The sequence below is a fragment of the Lepidothrix coronata genome, unplaced genomic scaffold (assembly GCF_001604755.1).
Source record: "Lepidothrix coronata isolate B3197 unplaced genomic scaffold, Lepidothrix_coronata-1.0 Scaffold127, whole genome shotgun sequence".
In the NCBI taxonomy this organism is placed as follows: Eukaryota; Metazoa; Chordata; class Aves; order Passeriformes; family Pipridae; genus Lepidothrix; species Lepidothrix coronata.
In genome coordinates this window covers 1062820-1078291 of record NW_016690307.1, presented here as the reverse complement: position 1 = coordinate 1078291, position 15472 = coordinate 1062820, and the positions used below count along the sequence as shown (strand labels likewise).

At 40.3% G+C, this 15472-nt stretch overlaps 1 protein-coding gene across 3 annotated transcripts in view; it reads left to right on the top strand.

The window, feature by feature from the left end:
- Window positions 1–11385, top strand: part of LOC108502963 (ATPase family AAA domain-containing protein 2-like) — a 21714-nt gene extending 10329 nt beyond the window's left edge. For 2 of the 3 annotated variants that reach the window (XM_017826456.1, XM_017826457.1), the window contains exons 12-18: window positions 1568–1670; window positions 3015–3198; window positions 4729–4914; window positions 6007–6142; window positions 6358–6416; window positions 8770–8898; window positions 10848–11385. In XM_017826456.1, the coding sequence (XP_017681945.1) occupies window positions 1568–1670; window positions 3015–3198; window positions 4729–4914; window positions 6007–6142; window positions 6358–6416; window positions 8770–8898; window positions 10848–10886 (836 nt within the window). In that variant the 3' untranslated portion in view covers window positions 10887–11385. Of the gene's footprint in view, window positions 1–1567; window positions 1671–3014; window positions 3199–4728; window positions 4915–6006; window positions 6143–6357; window positions 6417–8769; window positions 8899–10847 lie in introns of those variants that run through there. The other variant, XM_017826458.1, reaches the window with a different exon arrangement.
- Window positions 11386–15472: the final 4087 nt, after the last annotated feature.

Below are 15472 nucleotides of genomic sequence, written 5' to 3'. Positions count from 1 at the left end.
GAATCATAGAATCATAGAATCATAGAATCATAGAATCATAGAATCATAGAATCATAGAACGGTCTGTGTTGGAAGGGATCTTAAATATTATCTAGTTCCAACCCCTCTGCCATGGGCAGGGATACCTTTTATACCAGGTTACTTGGAGCTTCATTCAGCCTGGCCTTGAACACTTACAGAGATGAGATCCATTTTGGGCAACCTGTTCCAGTGCCTCTCCACCCTTACAGTGAAGAATTTTTCCTAATATCTAATCTAAATCTACTTCCTTTCAGTTTGAAGCCATTCCCCTTGTCCTGCCATTACACACTCTTGTGAGAAGTCTCTCTCCATCTTTCTTGTAGGCTCTCTTCAGGTACTGAAAAGCCAAAATTAGATCACCCTTAAGCCTTTTCCATGCTTAACAAACCCAATTCTCCCAGCCTTTCCTCCCAGGAGAGGTACTTCATCCCTCTAATCATCTTGGTGGCCCTCCTCTGGACTTGCTTCAACAGGTCAATGTCCTTCCCGTGCTGGGGAGCCAAGAGCTTGCTGTAGTACTCCAGGTGGGGTCTCACCTGAGAAAAGTAGAGGGGCAGAATCACCTCGCTTGACCTGCTGGCTGCGCTGCTTTTGATGCAGCCCAGAACACATTTGGCTTTCTGGGCTGCAAACACAGATTGCTGGCTGATGTCCAGCCTCTCATCCACCAGCACCCCCAAGTTCTTGGCAGGGCTGCTCATGATCAGTTCATCCCCCCAGCCTGTATCAACACCTGAGATCCCCTCAACCCAGGTGCAGCACCTTGCACTTGGTCTTATTAAACCTCATGAGGTTCTCATGGGCTCACTTCTAAATCTTATCCAGGTCTGGATGGCATCCCATCCTTCAGATGTGTCAACAGTACCACTCAGCTTGGTGTCATCTGCAAATTTACTGAGGCTGCACTTGATCCCTTCATCTATGTTAATTATGAAGATACTAAAAAGCACTAGTCCCAGTACAGACCCCTGAGGGACACCACTTGTCACTGATGTCCATCGAGACTCTGAGCCATTGACCACTACGTTCTGGATGGGAACATCCAACCACTTTTTTATCCATCTAACAGTCCACTCATTAAATCCATCTGTCTCCAATATAGAGAGAAGAAGGTGGTGTGGAATTATGTCAAAAGCTTTACAGAAATCCAGATAAATGACATCTGATGTCATTGACCTCATTTACTGATGTAATAACTAATGTAGTAAATAAATGCTTAAGTGAAGGGAGAAGAGTTTTTCTGGTGTCTAAGAACTACAGAAGTTGTTCCTGATTATCTTTATTCTAAGGAAAAAATCTCCCAAGTTTTTATCAACAGAGGGATAATACCTGATGCAAATCATGGAACATAGGACAGGTTTGTATAGACTCATGCAATCTCCTTTGATCTGTGGTAGCATGAAATCTTCAGAAAATGGCATCCAAATGACAAAATACAAGAGAAGTGGTTTCCAGCACTGATTTCAAAGGTGTATTAATGCAAGAGTGAGATATGAACTATTCAGGAAAGTTAATAAACTTCTCCTGTCTTTAAATGCTATTTTAGGAAATGATGTGATTAACAATGAAGAACCACCATCAGTTTCTGGAAAGATGCCAACTCATAAAATTTCTGGTAGAAAAAAGGCAGAATTCCACACTTTTAGCAGGTACATGTCCCCTTTAGCATGCACAAATGTCCCCTTTATGGTTACATTTTTGAGATGGCTGGATCTGTAAACTGTTCTGGTGTGAGGGATGCTAGATGGAGTTAAGGATGTGTGTGTGGGTAATCTATTTGCAAGAAGAGTGAAGATCCGAGTGGGTACTAAGGTTCTGACTACTGTGCCCTAACCCATCAAACTGAATGGCCCAAACCTCTTTCCCTAAGTTGAAGTGGTCCACAGATTATAAGAACATGTTGATTTAATGCATAGTATTCCTTGAAAGACTCTAGACCCCCAAAATGTGCAGTCTGTCCTTTTAGCTTAAAAAAACCCTATGGACTTGTGTAGCCATCTTTTGCCCTTCTACCTTCCAAGATTGTTGAACCAGTAGCAAATTATGTATCAGAAACAAAATTGAGAAATGGTTTTTTAAAACACTGTGAGAAAAATCTAAATGACATCTGCATTTTGTGCCTTTACCCTACTGAGTTTTTGTTATTCTTTTGATGTTTTAATTGTGAAAGTCACATAAACGAACAGGTGAAAAAACAGATTATTGTCAGTTATTTTTCTCCCTTTCTATTGCTGTGCTATCCAGAAAATGTGACCTGCTGAATCTGGTTAGGTCTCTAGGATCCTTGACTTCCACAAGTAAAGGTATAATAGTATTGTGGTGGAAAAACACAAAAACCTCTTCACAAGTGTGTTTCTTGCTCACAAGCCTAGATTACTAGGAAATTAATACACAAGTCAATGATGAATGAATAAAATGAACATAAATTTTATATGTAGTGTAGTGCTGTAATTTAACCAATCCAAACGTACTTCTTCAGATACAGCTAGCCTGTTTCAGTGCCAACATCAATTTTTTTTCTTAGAAATGTTGTTTTGCTCCTTCCAACCACCTCCAGAATCTATGGCAAAATTTAGCTAAACTTGACAGCTGTAGAGATCTCACAGTTACTTACTGTCAAAACATGCTGAAAATGATTGTGCATGGGCAGTGAAGAGGCCCAGACTGGTTTGTGCTGAGAGAGTTCTTATTCTGCCCTGTATCAGGTTACTGACCAGTTGTTGTGTTTGTATTTGGTTGGATTGTCCCCCTGTGGGATTTATGAGCTGTTACTTAACCCAGCCAAAGGAATAGCAGACATGCTAGGGACTGGCAGGACTTCTTACCTGAGGAATGGTACCAGTTACTGAGAAAATAGGCTTTGATAGGCTTCCGGATCACAGACCAGCATATGGTGGAATGTGGAGAGTATTTACAAAAAAAAAAGTGTATGGGAAAAAACTTGTGCCTCACCATCACTCATTTTTAATCTTGTTTTCTTCTTATTGTTGTAGCAATCCTCCTTACCAGCCAACATCTTTCAGGCCACGGTTCTTAATAGTTGAAGAGCCAGGATCTGGGCAAGCTTTTGATTTGGCATCTGCAGTAATACATGCCCTGGAAAAGTTTCCAGCTTATACATTAGACCTAATGACTTTGTTTGTTAGCAGCACATCACAGGAAGAAACATGTTCACAGGTATCTTTTTACTCATTAATCTCATAGGATTTGTGAACTATATATATATAGTGAAGTGAGAAAAATTCACTGTTAATGGAAGTGGCTTGATTTGAATGTGCTGTTATGTTTACCTCTGTCTGAAAATCCGCTTTTCTTCTGGATGGAATGATACTGAATAAGGATGTTTATACATAGCCATGTTTTCCATTTGAAATGAAACAGGGAGGATATTGTTAGCAGCTTGGGAAGATGGGAGATACTGCTAATAAACCCCTCTTTGCGGCAAGAAATCCTGCTGGTCTTGGTGGGATCCAGAAAGTTGTTTTTGTTGTTTCTTAAGTCTCTGTGCTCCCTGTAGATAGTTCTGCATCAGCCTGATGGTGTGTCATGCACTTTTTGTAGCCTTCTTTTTTATTATATTTGTAGGCAGCTAAGGTTTTGGGGAAAAGAAGGGTTTGGTTTTTTACATATACAGCTTGTACTGCTGTGGTACATGCAATAAAAGTGTTAAAATTCATGGAACACTTAAATTTGTAAACTGGTGTGTTTTCCTTAACTAAAAAAAAAATTAAATATAAGCTTATTAGTGCTGTTTTAATTTTCTATCTTTAGGCAGGAAATTGATTTCATTGTTTGGCATCACTGTATTCAAATATTTTAACCTTTAGTAGTAGCATTTGAGTTCTGTACAAGTCAGGAAGAACACATTATATGACGTGATTCTCATTTGTCACATAGGAGGAACAATTCCTTTTTTGTCATGGTTGCATCTGTGGTCATATAACTCCCCTGTGTAGTTACTGCCTGGATACACCTAGTGCACTTCCCATTTTTTGACAGGAACTCCCTAAATATTGCTAATCTGAAAGGGTGCCCAGAGAAATTTGCCATGTAAAAGGATTGTTGCCAGTTCCCTCATGCAGTACATTCAGGTCCTCTTCTGTGATTGAGGTGCCATGATCTTCCAAGGCACGTCATCTGGTCTGGTGGATCCTTTGGTAATGAGAGGCTGTGAGTGATTCATCTTTTCAGGCAGACTAAGGACTGGTCAGTTCTTGTAAAATATACTTGAAATGATGAATCGTAACCAGGCTTCTTTTATCTTCTCAGCCCTCATCTTTTCACGCAGATATTTGTTTTTTCAGACTGTGCTCTGGTCTGACTTGAGTATGTGCCCACTCTGAATTGAAAATGGTGCAGTTACAGTTGTGTAGCAATTTATCCAGGCCATCTAGCTGAAGGGTTAGTCTTGTTTTTTCAGGCACACCATCACATCGGCTGAATTCTGAGACTCTTTAGGAACTCTTACACCTAAGAAATTTTGAGATCAGGCAGAGATTTAGGTCTGTTTCTGTCTCTGTAGCAACGTCCATATTTTAGTCAAAGTGAAAATTTTACCTTATTGTTAAGGAGTTGTTCATTTATTGGTTTCTCTTGATGTCTTTGTTTATGCATTCTTATTTCATAGGATAGTTCAACTGATATGTAGTTATTTAGTTATCTGCTCTACATGATGTAGTTTTCTTATCCAAGCTTTCATTTTACCAGTTGATACGAGAAGCTCAAAGAACAGCACCAAGCATCATTTATATCCCACAAATCCCTTGGTGGTGGGAGGCTGTTGGACCTACACTGCAAGCTGGTTTTACAGGACTACTGAATTACATTCCATGCTTTGCTCCAGTTTTGCTTCTTGCAACATCTGATGTGCAACATGAAGATCTCCCAGAAGAGGTATTTCTGTTGATACTTTTCTTCCTTTATTACTCAGTTTCTTGTTAATTTATAACTCTGTGAAAACCTTGGAGTACTGTGCTGCTCTTAAGCAAATTCATACTGTTATTACTGAGGCACCAGAACCCAGTCTCTTAAAATTGGCTTAGAAAAGAGATATGGAAAGCATTTGTCTAAAGTGTTTTCTGAGTAAAGAGATTGACTTTGACCCAACTTTTTCTTGCTTCTCACTCATGCTTATCTGACAGATGTATAGACTTACTTCAATCATTTCAGTGGCTTCAAGATGGTTAGGTGTGTCCTTAGTGTGCTCGAAAGGTAGCTAGGAAAAAGATTGGGTTTTTTGATAACATTTTTACCAAAAACATGACAGGTACTTTTACGGAAAAAGGATGGTGATCACACTGTTACTGATAGAATGTAATTTCAAATATAAATTATTTAATGAAAAATTAAATTTCTTTCTTCATCTAGATGAAAACTTGACAAATTAAAAAGTTAGGGTCCAGCTTCTGTTTAGGTAACTTGGAAATCAATTTTTAGTTGTATTCCTTAAAAAAATTCATTAAGAGGATGTGCTGAGCTTTCTAGACATCTGAGAGTGTGCATTAAAGGAAGGTGTTCAAAATGTGAATATACTGCTCTGATTATTTTGTCTCAATAACGGAAGTTTTTACAATGCTAATAGACACCTTCTAAATTAAAAAAAAACAAACCTCCACCTTAACAAAAAGTTGGCACTTGTCTGCTGAGCCTTGCCTCTGTAGCTGCCATAAGAATTCAAGTTAAAGGACAGCAAAGTAGGTAAATATAAAATAAGCAGCCTTAGGGGTGATGAATGTCGCCCCTTTCTCATTGGCTTTCTCATTTTTTTCATGAAACTTAAACTCTAGAGGGTTCCTTAGAGAAGGTATTTTAATTTGTGCTGCTATGAAAATCTAGGTTTTTAAGGCCAAAAAGTTAACTTAACATAGCTTGTCTTATCCAGATGAGTATTTAGCTTGATTTACAAAGGTACTCATCTTTTTGGAATAGAAAAAAAAATATTTTTGTGGCCTTACGTCTGAAATGTCTTTTCCTCTCATGCTCTAGATAAAAGAATTGTTTAATAGTAATCGTGAAGAAGTTTTCAAAATCCCCCGGCCTACCTGTGCTGAAAGAAGAGGGTTTTTTGAGGATTTGATCATGAAGCAAGCTGCTGAACCTCCTGCATCAAAAACCAATGCAGGTGAGGATATTCTACACATAAAACTTTGCTACTGTAAGTTAATAGCTACTACAGTATTTGCTTTGGTGGTAATTTTCTATCAATCATTTTTCTGTGTTTTCTCTGTTATTACAGAGAGGTACTTTATATACAGTACTCTGTATATACAGTACCTTCACTGATACTGTATTCCAGATAAAGAGAAATCTTGACTTGAGAAATCTGTGTCATTCCAGATTCACGGGTACACCGTGTGACTCATGCGAGATGTTCTCAGGTGGATGAGCAACTGCGAGTATGTGACAGGAAGGCAATGAAAATTCAGGCACAGGGAGTGTTTGTGGGTTACTCTGAGCTCAGAATAAGTCTAATATCAATTTTGTTAATACTGACACAAGACAGTGTCAGTTTTCTTGTTACCTGTGTAGTTGTAAATTAAGTTGTTTGGTAACCAATGCAATTTCAAGCAATTTATGGGAGGGATATACAGCTTGTGAAATAATTCAACATGCAATTGTTGTTTCCACAGCTGTTCTAGACTGCTGCTCTTGCTTTTGGTGAATTATATTTTAGGAGACAGGGTTCTCTTCCTAATTTTTAATGTAAAAGGGCGTGTTAAATTTTAAGATAGCCCACTGACAACCTGCTTGTGCTATTGGTTATTAATGTCTTAGCAGTTTTTACGATATATTAGGAGGATGTTGTTTTGTTTTGCTGTTTGCATGCTTTCATTTATTAGGAAATGGAAAAGGACCTTGATTTTTAGCAGTCATGGCTTTAAACCTGAAGATAGGAGGTTGACTTTAAGCTCATCCTAGTTAAAATACTAATACCTGCTTTTCCCAAATTCTTTCAAAATCCAGAGTTAGAATTTTGCATTCACACAGTTATAGTGTCATAAGTTATTCCAGTTCCCTACAGGAGAGAAGTTGTTATCCTAGGTTAGAGTTGGGGAAAGGGTCAAAATTGGGCCTAGATGCAGGGGGTAAAAGAGATTTATTTGCATGAACTGGAGAGGGTAGAAGAAGAACCTGGTCTTCAGGGGATATTGCTGTGACAGAAATGTGGGAAATTGCTACATTGAAGTACTGGAGGTTGGTCAAAACAGATGCTGCTGCTGTTTACCTGCCTGAGAAAGGGAGTATTATTTGGATGTTTCTTCTGCATGAAGAGAATGTGACCAGAGTGGAATCCCCTTTGCTGAAGAGGCTTGTCCACATAATTTCTGTCACATTTTTAAGCTGTGACTTAATTTTTAGAGGTGAAAGTATCTTTTTAAGGCTGGTGTCCTAAATAAGCAAATTTCAGGTGGTTTTCTTGTTCGTGTCTGCCTGTGTATGGAGAGAAGCCACATATGTTTTTCCAAACTCAGGCTGCTAACAGCATGTGCTCTGAAGTTATTGCCCACTGGGGAAATCATGTGGTAGAGCCCTTACAGATGTTTCAGCTTATATGTATTTTTCAGCTGTGAGGAGAGAGCTACAATCATGAAACATATCTTTTTAAAAAACTTGTTTAATTAACATGGGTGCCACAAGAACTTGCTGCTTGTACCAGAGAAGTTCTTTGGAACTCACCTGCAGTTAAGAAGCTGGATGAACCTCCAAAATATAGCTTCTTGGTTTTGTATGGGGTGGGGATTTTGATTTGTTTGGTTGGTGGCTTTGGTTGCTGGTTTGTTTTTTTTTGTTTTTTTTTTTTTGTTTATTTGCTTGGTAATAGGCGTAGAACTTGATGAAATAGAAGAGCATACAGTTACCTATGTGGCAGCAATTAGAAATAGTATCACATGCGATGTTGGCCACACACCTCTGTCATGCCCCACCTTTTGTGTCTACAGCAGCTGAAAGCATGCTGTGTGGTTTTTGTGTGTCTTATCTCACATCTGACATGAGAGGAATGCTCAGATCTTGTGCTAGCTGATCTGAGGGAGGCTGAGTTAGTGGTAAGTGGTTGTGAGGCAGTAATATTTTCATTTGTTGAGGTTGCTGTCTTAAGCTACATCTTCACAGCCTCACACAACACAGAGCTACTGTACAGCCCCAGCAGTGCTGCTGCTAGCATGTTAGTGTTGCTTTCTCAGAGATTATCACATTCACATCTTTGGTAACAGAAAGGACTGTGTGAGAGATTGGTAATTTGCTACAGGGAGTCTCTCTGCTAGTCTCTTGTTGAAAGGCAGGAGCTAACTGATGTTAGGCACAGTACACATTCAGCTAATGGGTAAAGGTGTGCACCTAAGGATGCTTCCATTTCTGACTGGCACAGCTGTATCTGGAAGATCCGTAGCCAGGCTTCCAAAGACACATTTTCCAGGGCCCTGTATGACATTCTAATGAAATGCAATTGTGGCTTTGCTGTGGCAGCTACTCTATGACAAACTGGATTGTGTTGTTCCCTGCTGTTCTGGAGGCAGTTAATTGTCAATTAGGATTGTTGATATCATAGAATGATGAGTAAAAAAGTATTGTCTGAACTTTAAGCCTTCCTTTTCTCTGAAGTGTGAAAAATTAACCCATTTTCTCAAGTTAAATCTTGTGAGTTATTTAGTCAGTTCTCTGAAGTGCCACTTTTCTTTAACAATATAAGAAAGTAGGACATATTTTGTGCTATTCGAAACTGTAATTTCCACTTTTTTTTTTCTTCAGCAAGTGTTGGATTCTATTGTTGAGGCAACTGAAAGCGTCAGTATATCGAGCATGGAAAAACTATATTCTATCCTTAGCCTGTGCATTTACCGACATCGAGATGATGCCGACAAAACTGAATTAGTGACGGTAAGTCTTTTTGTTATATAACACTTTCTGTCACACACTGTTATGTGCGTGTGTCTATTATGCCTATGTATGTGTGCACTGTGAACATAGCACTTATTTAGCATTACTCTTTACTGCTTAGTTGCCTGTGTTGCAAGACTTTTTCATTTTAGTCTGGAAGACATTTATCTATATTGCAAAACCATAGTTTGTATTTGGCATAATTCACAGAATATGCTGAGTTGGAAGAGACTCACAGGGATCATCAAGTTCAACTCTTGGCCCTGCACAGGACCATCCCCAAGTCACATCATGTGCCTGATAGTGTTGTCCAAACACCTCTTGAACTCAGGCAGGCTTGGTGCTGTGATCACTTTCTTTGGGGAGCCTGTTCCAGTGCTCAATCACCCTCTGTATGAAGAACCTTATTCTAATATCCACCCTAACACAACTTCCCTGACACAACTTCAGGCCATTCCGTTGGGTTCTGTCACTGCTTACCACAGAGAAGAGAGCAGTGTCTACTCCTCCTCTGCCTCTCATGAGGAAGTTGTAGAGTGTGATGAGGTCTCCTCTGTCTCCTCTTCTCCAGGCTAAACAGACAAATGAGCTCAGCTGCTCCTCATAAGGCTTCCCCTCAAGGCCCTTCACCATCTTCGTTGCCCTCCTTTGGACACACTCTAATAGCTTAATATTGCTGGCAGTTTCAGCAAGAATAGGCTTGAAGACAATGGGGCCACCCCCACAGGCCTCTCAAAGCAGTCGACCCCACTATGCCTTCTCCAGAACCTTTTCAGGGATGGAAGGCTGAGAAAGGAGGGTTCTTTTCTCAGTCTGCCACTTCCTCTTTCTTCCCTTGTAGGCAGTCACACATGGTAACACTTGTGTAGTAGTCATTTCATTCTTGAAAACAAATTAAGTATGAAATATTACAAGAATTTGAGACTGTTCTCTAGTCTCACTATACTTTCTCTTTAACTCACACAGCTCAAGCATCTTTAATTTGACATGTGGGGAGCTTTCTGCCTATGATGGTTTGATGCCACTGAGTCCAACTCTTTAATCTCTTCCTCTAAGAGAGGATTTCTGAGTTGTCAGAACTTGGCAGAAATCTTTCATGGGTACCCATGGCCCCAGTAAGGCATTCTCAGTATTGAGTTGATTTAGACAGGTTGGATAGTCTGTCTTCAGCTTCCTGGAATCCATTTGTCTTTCAGATGCTTGTGCCTGAGAATAGATAAAATTCTTTATGCCTCTCACTCTGCCTTAAAAAAAAGAGGCAGCCTCTTCTTTTTTAGCCCTGATCATCTCGATCTCTTCTTCAATGTCCGATAAAGAGTTAGAATGGACGGTCTGTTCTGACTGTGAAGCACTGAGAATTATTTGGATTCAGGGAGGCCATTCCTGAAAAATGCACCCTTCTCTCATCTAGCATATTGATGTGTTTTGGAACAGGAAGGGATTTGTTTATGTTATATCAGGGCTTGTCAGCTTTTGTGACTGGACCTGATTTCTTTGTTTGATTTCTTTTACCTTAAGCTTAAATCAAAAAATATCTCCTATTCAGAGTGGCTGTGCAAGTCAGTCAGAAGCAATCTCTACTGTATGAAGAGAGAGACTTTAACAAGTACTCAAATACTGTTCAGAGTGCAGAACAGAACAGCTCCAGCTTTCAGTTGTGGCTCTTCTGGAACTATCTTCTTTCTCATTGTTCAAAGTACCGTTGATAGAGATCCATTGTCCCTTGATACAGATCCCTGCAGTCTCTCTAGCCTACTCTCTATTTTGGGTGCCTAAGGATGAGTTTGAAGCCAATGGGTCTAGAAAGATGTTGGGATGGTGGTAGCACATTGGCTAAATGTTACTTACAACTGTATGTATGTACAGATTCTTGGTTCTTTGATGAAGAAGTAAACAGAGTTATCAAGCTTATATTCAAACTGACTCCTAATTTGTCTTTTTTTTATTAGGAAATGAAGAAAGAAATTGCAGCCCTCAGTTGGCTATGATACTTGACTTCAGCATACTTGACATACTCTAATGTTCATGGCTCCCAAATAGATAAGTTGTGTTTATCATGTCTCAGTAATTGTAGCAGGTATAAAAAAAAGAATAGAAGAAAGAAACTTTAAGCATGTAACTGAAACCAGACATAACAGAACCGGTGACACTTGGCAAAACGACTAAGGTAACACCAGATTATAAGGAACAAAATAAGGCTATCTTGTGAAACTAAGTAAGGGTAATTCTGACAGTAGGAGACTGTGCCCACTGGTTCAAGAAAGGAAGACACCATCTGAAGTAAGAAGGGCACTAGCTCAAAAGAAGATTGAGCATGTGGGCATGTGAAGTGACAGAATCATTTAACCAATAGAAGACTAATTAATAAGAGGACTATGGAATTTGGAGCCAATGAACATTAGTGTCTTTGCTAAGAATAGTGAAATGTTGCCATACTCAGTATGCTGGCTTTGTGGATTATTTCTGCAAATAAATCAAATATCTTGACTCTGTGTGTGGATCGGCTTCTTGCACACTGGATGAAAGAACTTGTTTCGTGACAGCAATATTTTCTTTTCGTGAAAGTAACATGAAATTCTTCTAAAGGTATTGATTCTGTAAGAATCTGTCACTGTAAGACACGAGAATTGCTTGCTTTTTTCCTCCAACTTCATTTCTAATGAAGAGAATCGAGCCGAGAGGCCAGGAGTAAGACACAGCGCTTGTGACTCCGGCTGCCTGTCGTCTCCCGGCGGTGGGTGGGGGGCACTCGCCTGCCCCGTTCCCGTCGCCCGGCGGCCCTTCCCAGCAGCAGCCGGTGCAGGCGCGGGCAGGGTGCGCGGCTCCCCACCTCCAGGGCTCCTGCTCCGAGTTCGTGCCCCCCCCCTCGCTCAATACCGCCGCATCTGGATTTGCTCCAGGTGCGTTCCGGCCTCCGCCAGAGCCGCGGGATCAGGAGTGTCTGGAGAGCTGACGGGGCCGTGAGTACCGGGGCGGGGGGCGGGAGGCGGTGCATGTGAGCCGGGAACACAGAGGAGGAACCGTCGACATGGGCGTTCCGCTGCCGGCCGGGAGCCTTCGCAGCTGTTGGGATGAGCTGGAAAAGCTGAGTCCGCGCGCGAAAGCACCGGAGATCGGATCCCGTCGAGGGAGAAAAGGGGAGAAACGAGTGTTCAGGTGAGCGCCCGCGGCTGCCGTCGGAGGCGTTGTCGCAGCCGGACGGGCCATCCCAGCGCCACCCCCGTTTCTGGCCGTCCCGCGGCTGAAGGGGGCTCAGCACAAGCCCTGCTCCGGAGGCTGTGCCAGCGTGCGAGAGCCAGTCCCTGGGGCAGCTGCAGGCCTGGGAAATAGAAACTTTCTGCACCGTCTTGTGATTTGCTGTATTTGTCTTTCCCTTCCCCGTTTATTTTGATTCAGTTTCTTATCTGAAAAGTTATCTTATGAAGATTAGCTTAGAGACTTCTTTGCTTTAGTTGTGATAATGGTCACAGAGAGAGTGCTCACCATTTTGATGACAAAAATTCATAAAAACCGGTGCTCGACACAAAATGTACGTGACCTCTGGGTGCATTCTAACTGGCCTGAAGTGCCTGTGAAATACTTCTTAGTCAAGTGTTATAAGTACTACTTTGAATGCTTTAAAACCAAAATTGTTTAGAAATCAAGACTCATTTGTACTTAATTAAAGCGCATAACCTAACCTGGTGAAAATGTTACTTAAGCTTTTTATAATCTTGATCTACCCTAGTAAAAAAAGAGACAACTTACATGACTCTAAAGGATGTCAAGTAGCCTGTGCTTTCTGAATCTCAGTGTTGCTAATTGAATAACTGATTAATTTCACTTTGAGGAGTTCTGTGTTTTTAACATAGCCTTCAAAAGCTAAAACTCTTCTCTACTCTTTTCGAGTTAGGATCATCTCTTCAGGCTGTTCTGAATTTCTGTGGAAAATAAAGACAAACCAGATCCAACTCAGAAGTGGTCTGCTCTTCAGCAGAGCCCTATCTTGGAGTGAGGCTTGTCATGACATCCTGTTCAGACTCTAGCTTTGACAAAAGCCTGGAAATATTAAGGGAAAATGTCAGTCGACAGTTTATGAGATATTGTATTTCTAGGTGTTCAATCCCTGTTAAATTTATACAATGAAAAGAGAAGCATGCACAGTGAGTCATGTCATGGTAAATCTACAACTAAAAGTCTGCAGGGGAGTATGAGTATGTTAATGTCAGGGCCAGTGCCTTAGAACTAGGCTCACTCTTCTTTGTAAAAGTTTCTTGAATAACATCTGTTCTTCAAGAAATGTGTTCATATGGTCTGTAGCAGACTTGGGGTCTGAATCCTCTTTGGGGTCTGCAGGCTTTTCTTTGCATGATGTGGAGCACCAGATTATAAACCTGGTGAAGTTCCCTGAGGGAGTCTCCTCGAAGTCTCGAGGGGGAACTATACAATGCAATGCCATATAACATTTCTTTACAATACTTCTAATTCAACAATTCTTTTCTCCTTTCCTCTGTCCTCTTTCTTAATGTAGGCAGTTGGCAAAGCCAAAATCAAGTCCAAAAAAGGAAGACTATAAAGAAGGTAAGTAATAGTAATTCCTTAGGATTTCTTTTTAGCCTGGTTTCTTGAGAAGGATTGCATTTGGTCACTCTGTCTATTTAACTTGGCCCCAAAACCTTCTGAGTTCATCAGCCAAAGTCGACTGAAGTTGTGAGAATAGATATCACAAAGATAATGAATTTCCTCTGAGTTTTACAAAAAAAGAGGTAGATGCAATAGGAGGGAATGCTATTGATTCCTTTAAGGCTTGGAAAGAATGCAGTGTGAACTCCTGCCTGGTCTTAGACACTGGAGTAGGAACTCTTTAGTTCCTTAGCTCAGGTTTCTTTGTGACATGGATTTTCTGGAGTATGCAGAGCACAGATTAATTGTAAATCATTCTTGAAGTAGGAGGGAATTTTGTAGTATTGTAATGATGCCTCAGAATTTTTAGGATTTTTAGCTTTTCATAGATTTTAAAGTAGCTGTGTAGTAAATATAGATTTTTTAGTACAGTTGTACAGTCTGTCACTTTAGAATAGTAGTTATCACTTAACGAACCCTATTCCCCCATTTCATATTGAATTTTCTAAATTCTTTAGGCTTGTTTATGTTCCTTTCAAGGCAGGACTATAGTAAACGCATTCTGTTTAAGAACATACGCATCCCAGGGCTGAACAAGATACCTTCATAGTCAAAGCAACCTTCAAGCCCGGAACCTTGGAGAAACTCCAGAGACAGTACATGTTGTGAAGAAGAGGAAGATGGAAGAAAGGGATCTTGGGACCTCCAACTCAGTTTTCAGGGAGGCATGTCAGAGGGGCAGATTTGGGGAGGATCTGGGGGCGGACAGTTCTTGTATTAGACCATAAATTGTAGAACTCCTGGACACGCGCCTTTGTACTCCTTGCGCCAGAAGACCTTCATTAAAGACCCGCTCTATATCTTGTCTGTACTAATAATTGCCTGGTGAGTCTTTTTCTCCCGATTTTAGGCAACACTAACACACATGAATTAAAAAGTAATTTGGCCACAAGACTCACAAACCTACTGACTTTGGGAAGTTGATCATATTACCTTGGAACTAGATTTCCATGCTGAGTACACAAGTGGGCTTGGTGCCCTGAGGCTGCTTGCTGGCAGCTGGAAAAATCCATTAGCTCCAGGCAGCATCCTGCCATCCATGGGCTGAGCATAGAAAGGGGCCCAAAATGCCCTTGTTTGTAATAACTCAAGTTCTACTTGTTACTTACTGAGCTCAAACTTAGTTTCATACAGATCAAAGCCTATCTTTTTTTAAAGTAACATGGTGAAGTATCTCTTACTTTGTTGTTTCCACTTTTGCAGACAGAAGTAATTGGAATAAATTTGCTCCCTGCATGGAACAGAATTTGGGTTCTTGTTGTCATCAGATTGGCTTTCCAGTTCTATTAGAAAGGTGCTGTACAAGTCAGGCTTTAAACAGGTAGTTTAAGGTTAAGTACTTTAATTTGAATGCTGTCAAAAGTCATCACAATGACTTTCAATTCAGTATTTAAAGAAGAAAAGTCCAGCCACTGCAGATTTTTTTTGTTTGTTTTATGAGAGCAACAGTCAAATAAAGGGAGTAACTTGCTTGCTTTCTCCAAGTGTCTTATATAGCATTGCATTTCAGTCAACAGAACACTGAGACCAGAGCTAACACAAAAGCTACAGGAAAAAAATATTTCAGAAAACAGGAGAATAAGGTATTTTTCCCATTTATCCTTAGTCCTTTTTTGAAACAACTAAGTTGCGACCTTTGCATACTTTCAAGCAGAAATTTCTGTCAAAGCCATTCCTATTGATGTTTAGACCTTTCCCTTATGCAGCACACTTTGACAACTCTATTTTTTTTTTCTCAGAATTGTCTAATCATTTCACTTTGTGGTCTTGAGCTCATTCTAAGTCAAAAATGTTATGGCATTGTTTTGAATTTACTTTCAAAAGCTGCTGATAATAAACACAACAGCTGCCAAAATGTGTCAGCTGAGTTTTGTCCTATTTATTTCAGTCTTTGTAAAAGATGCCTTTCTCA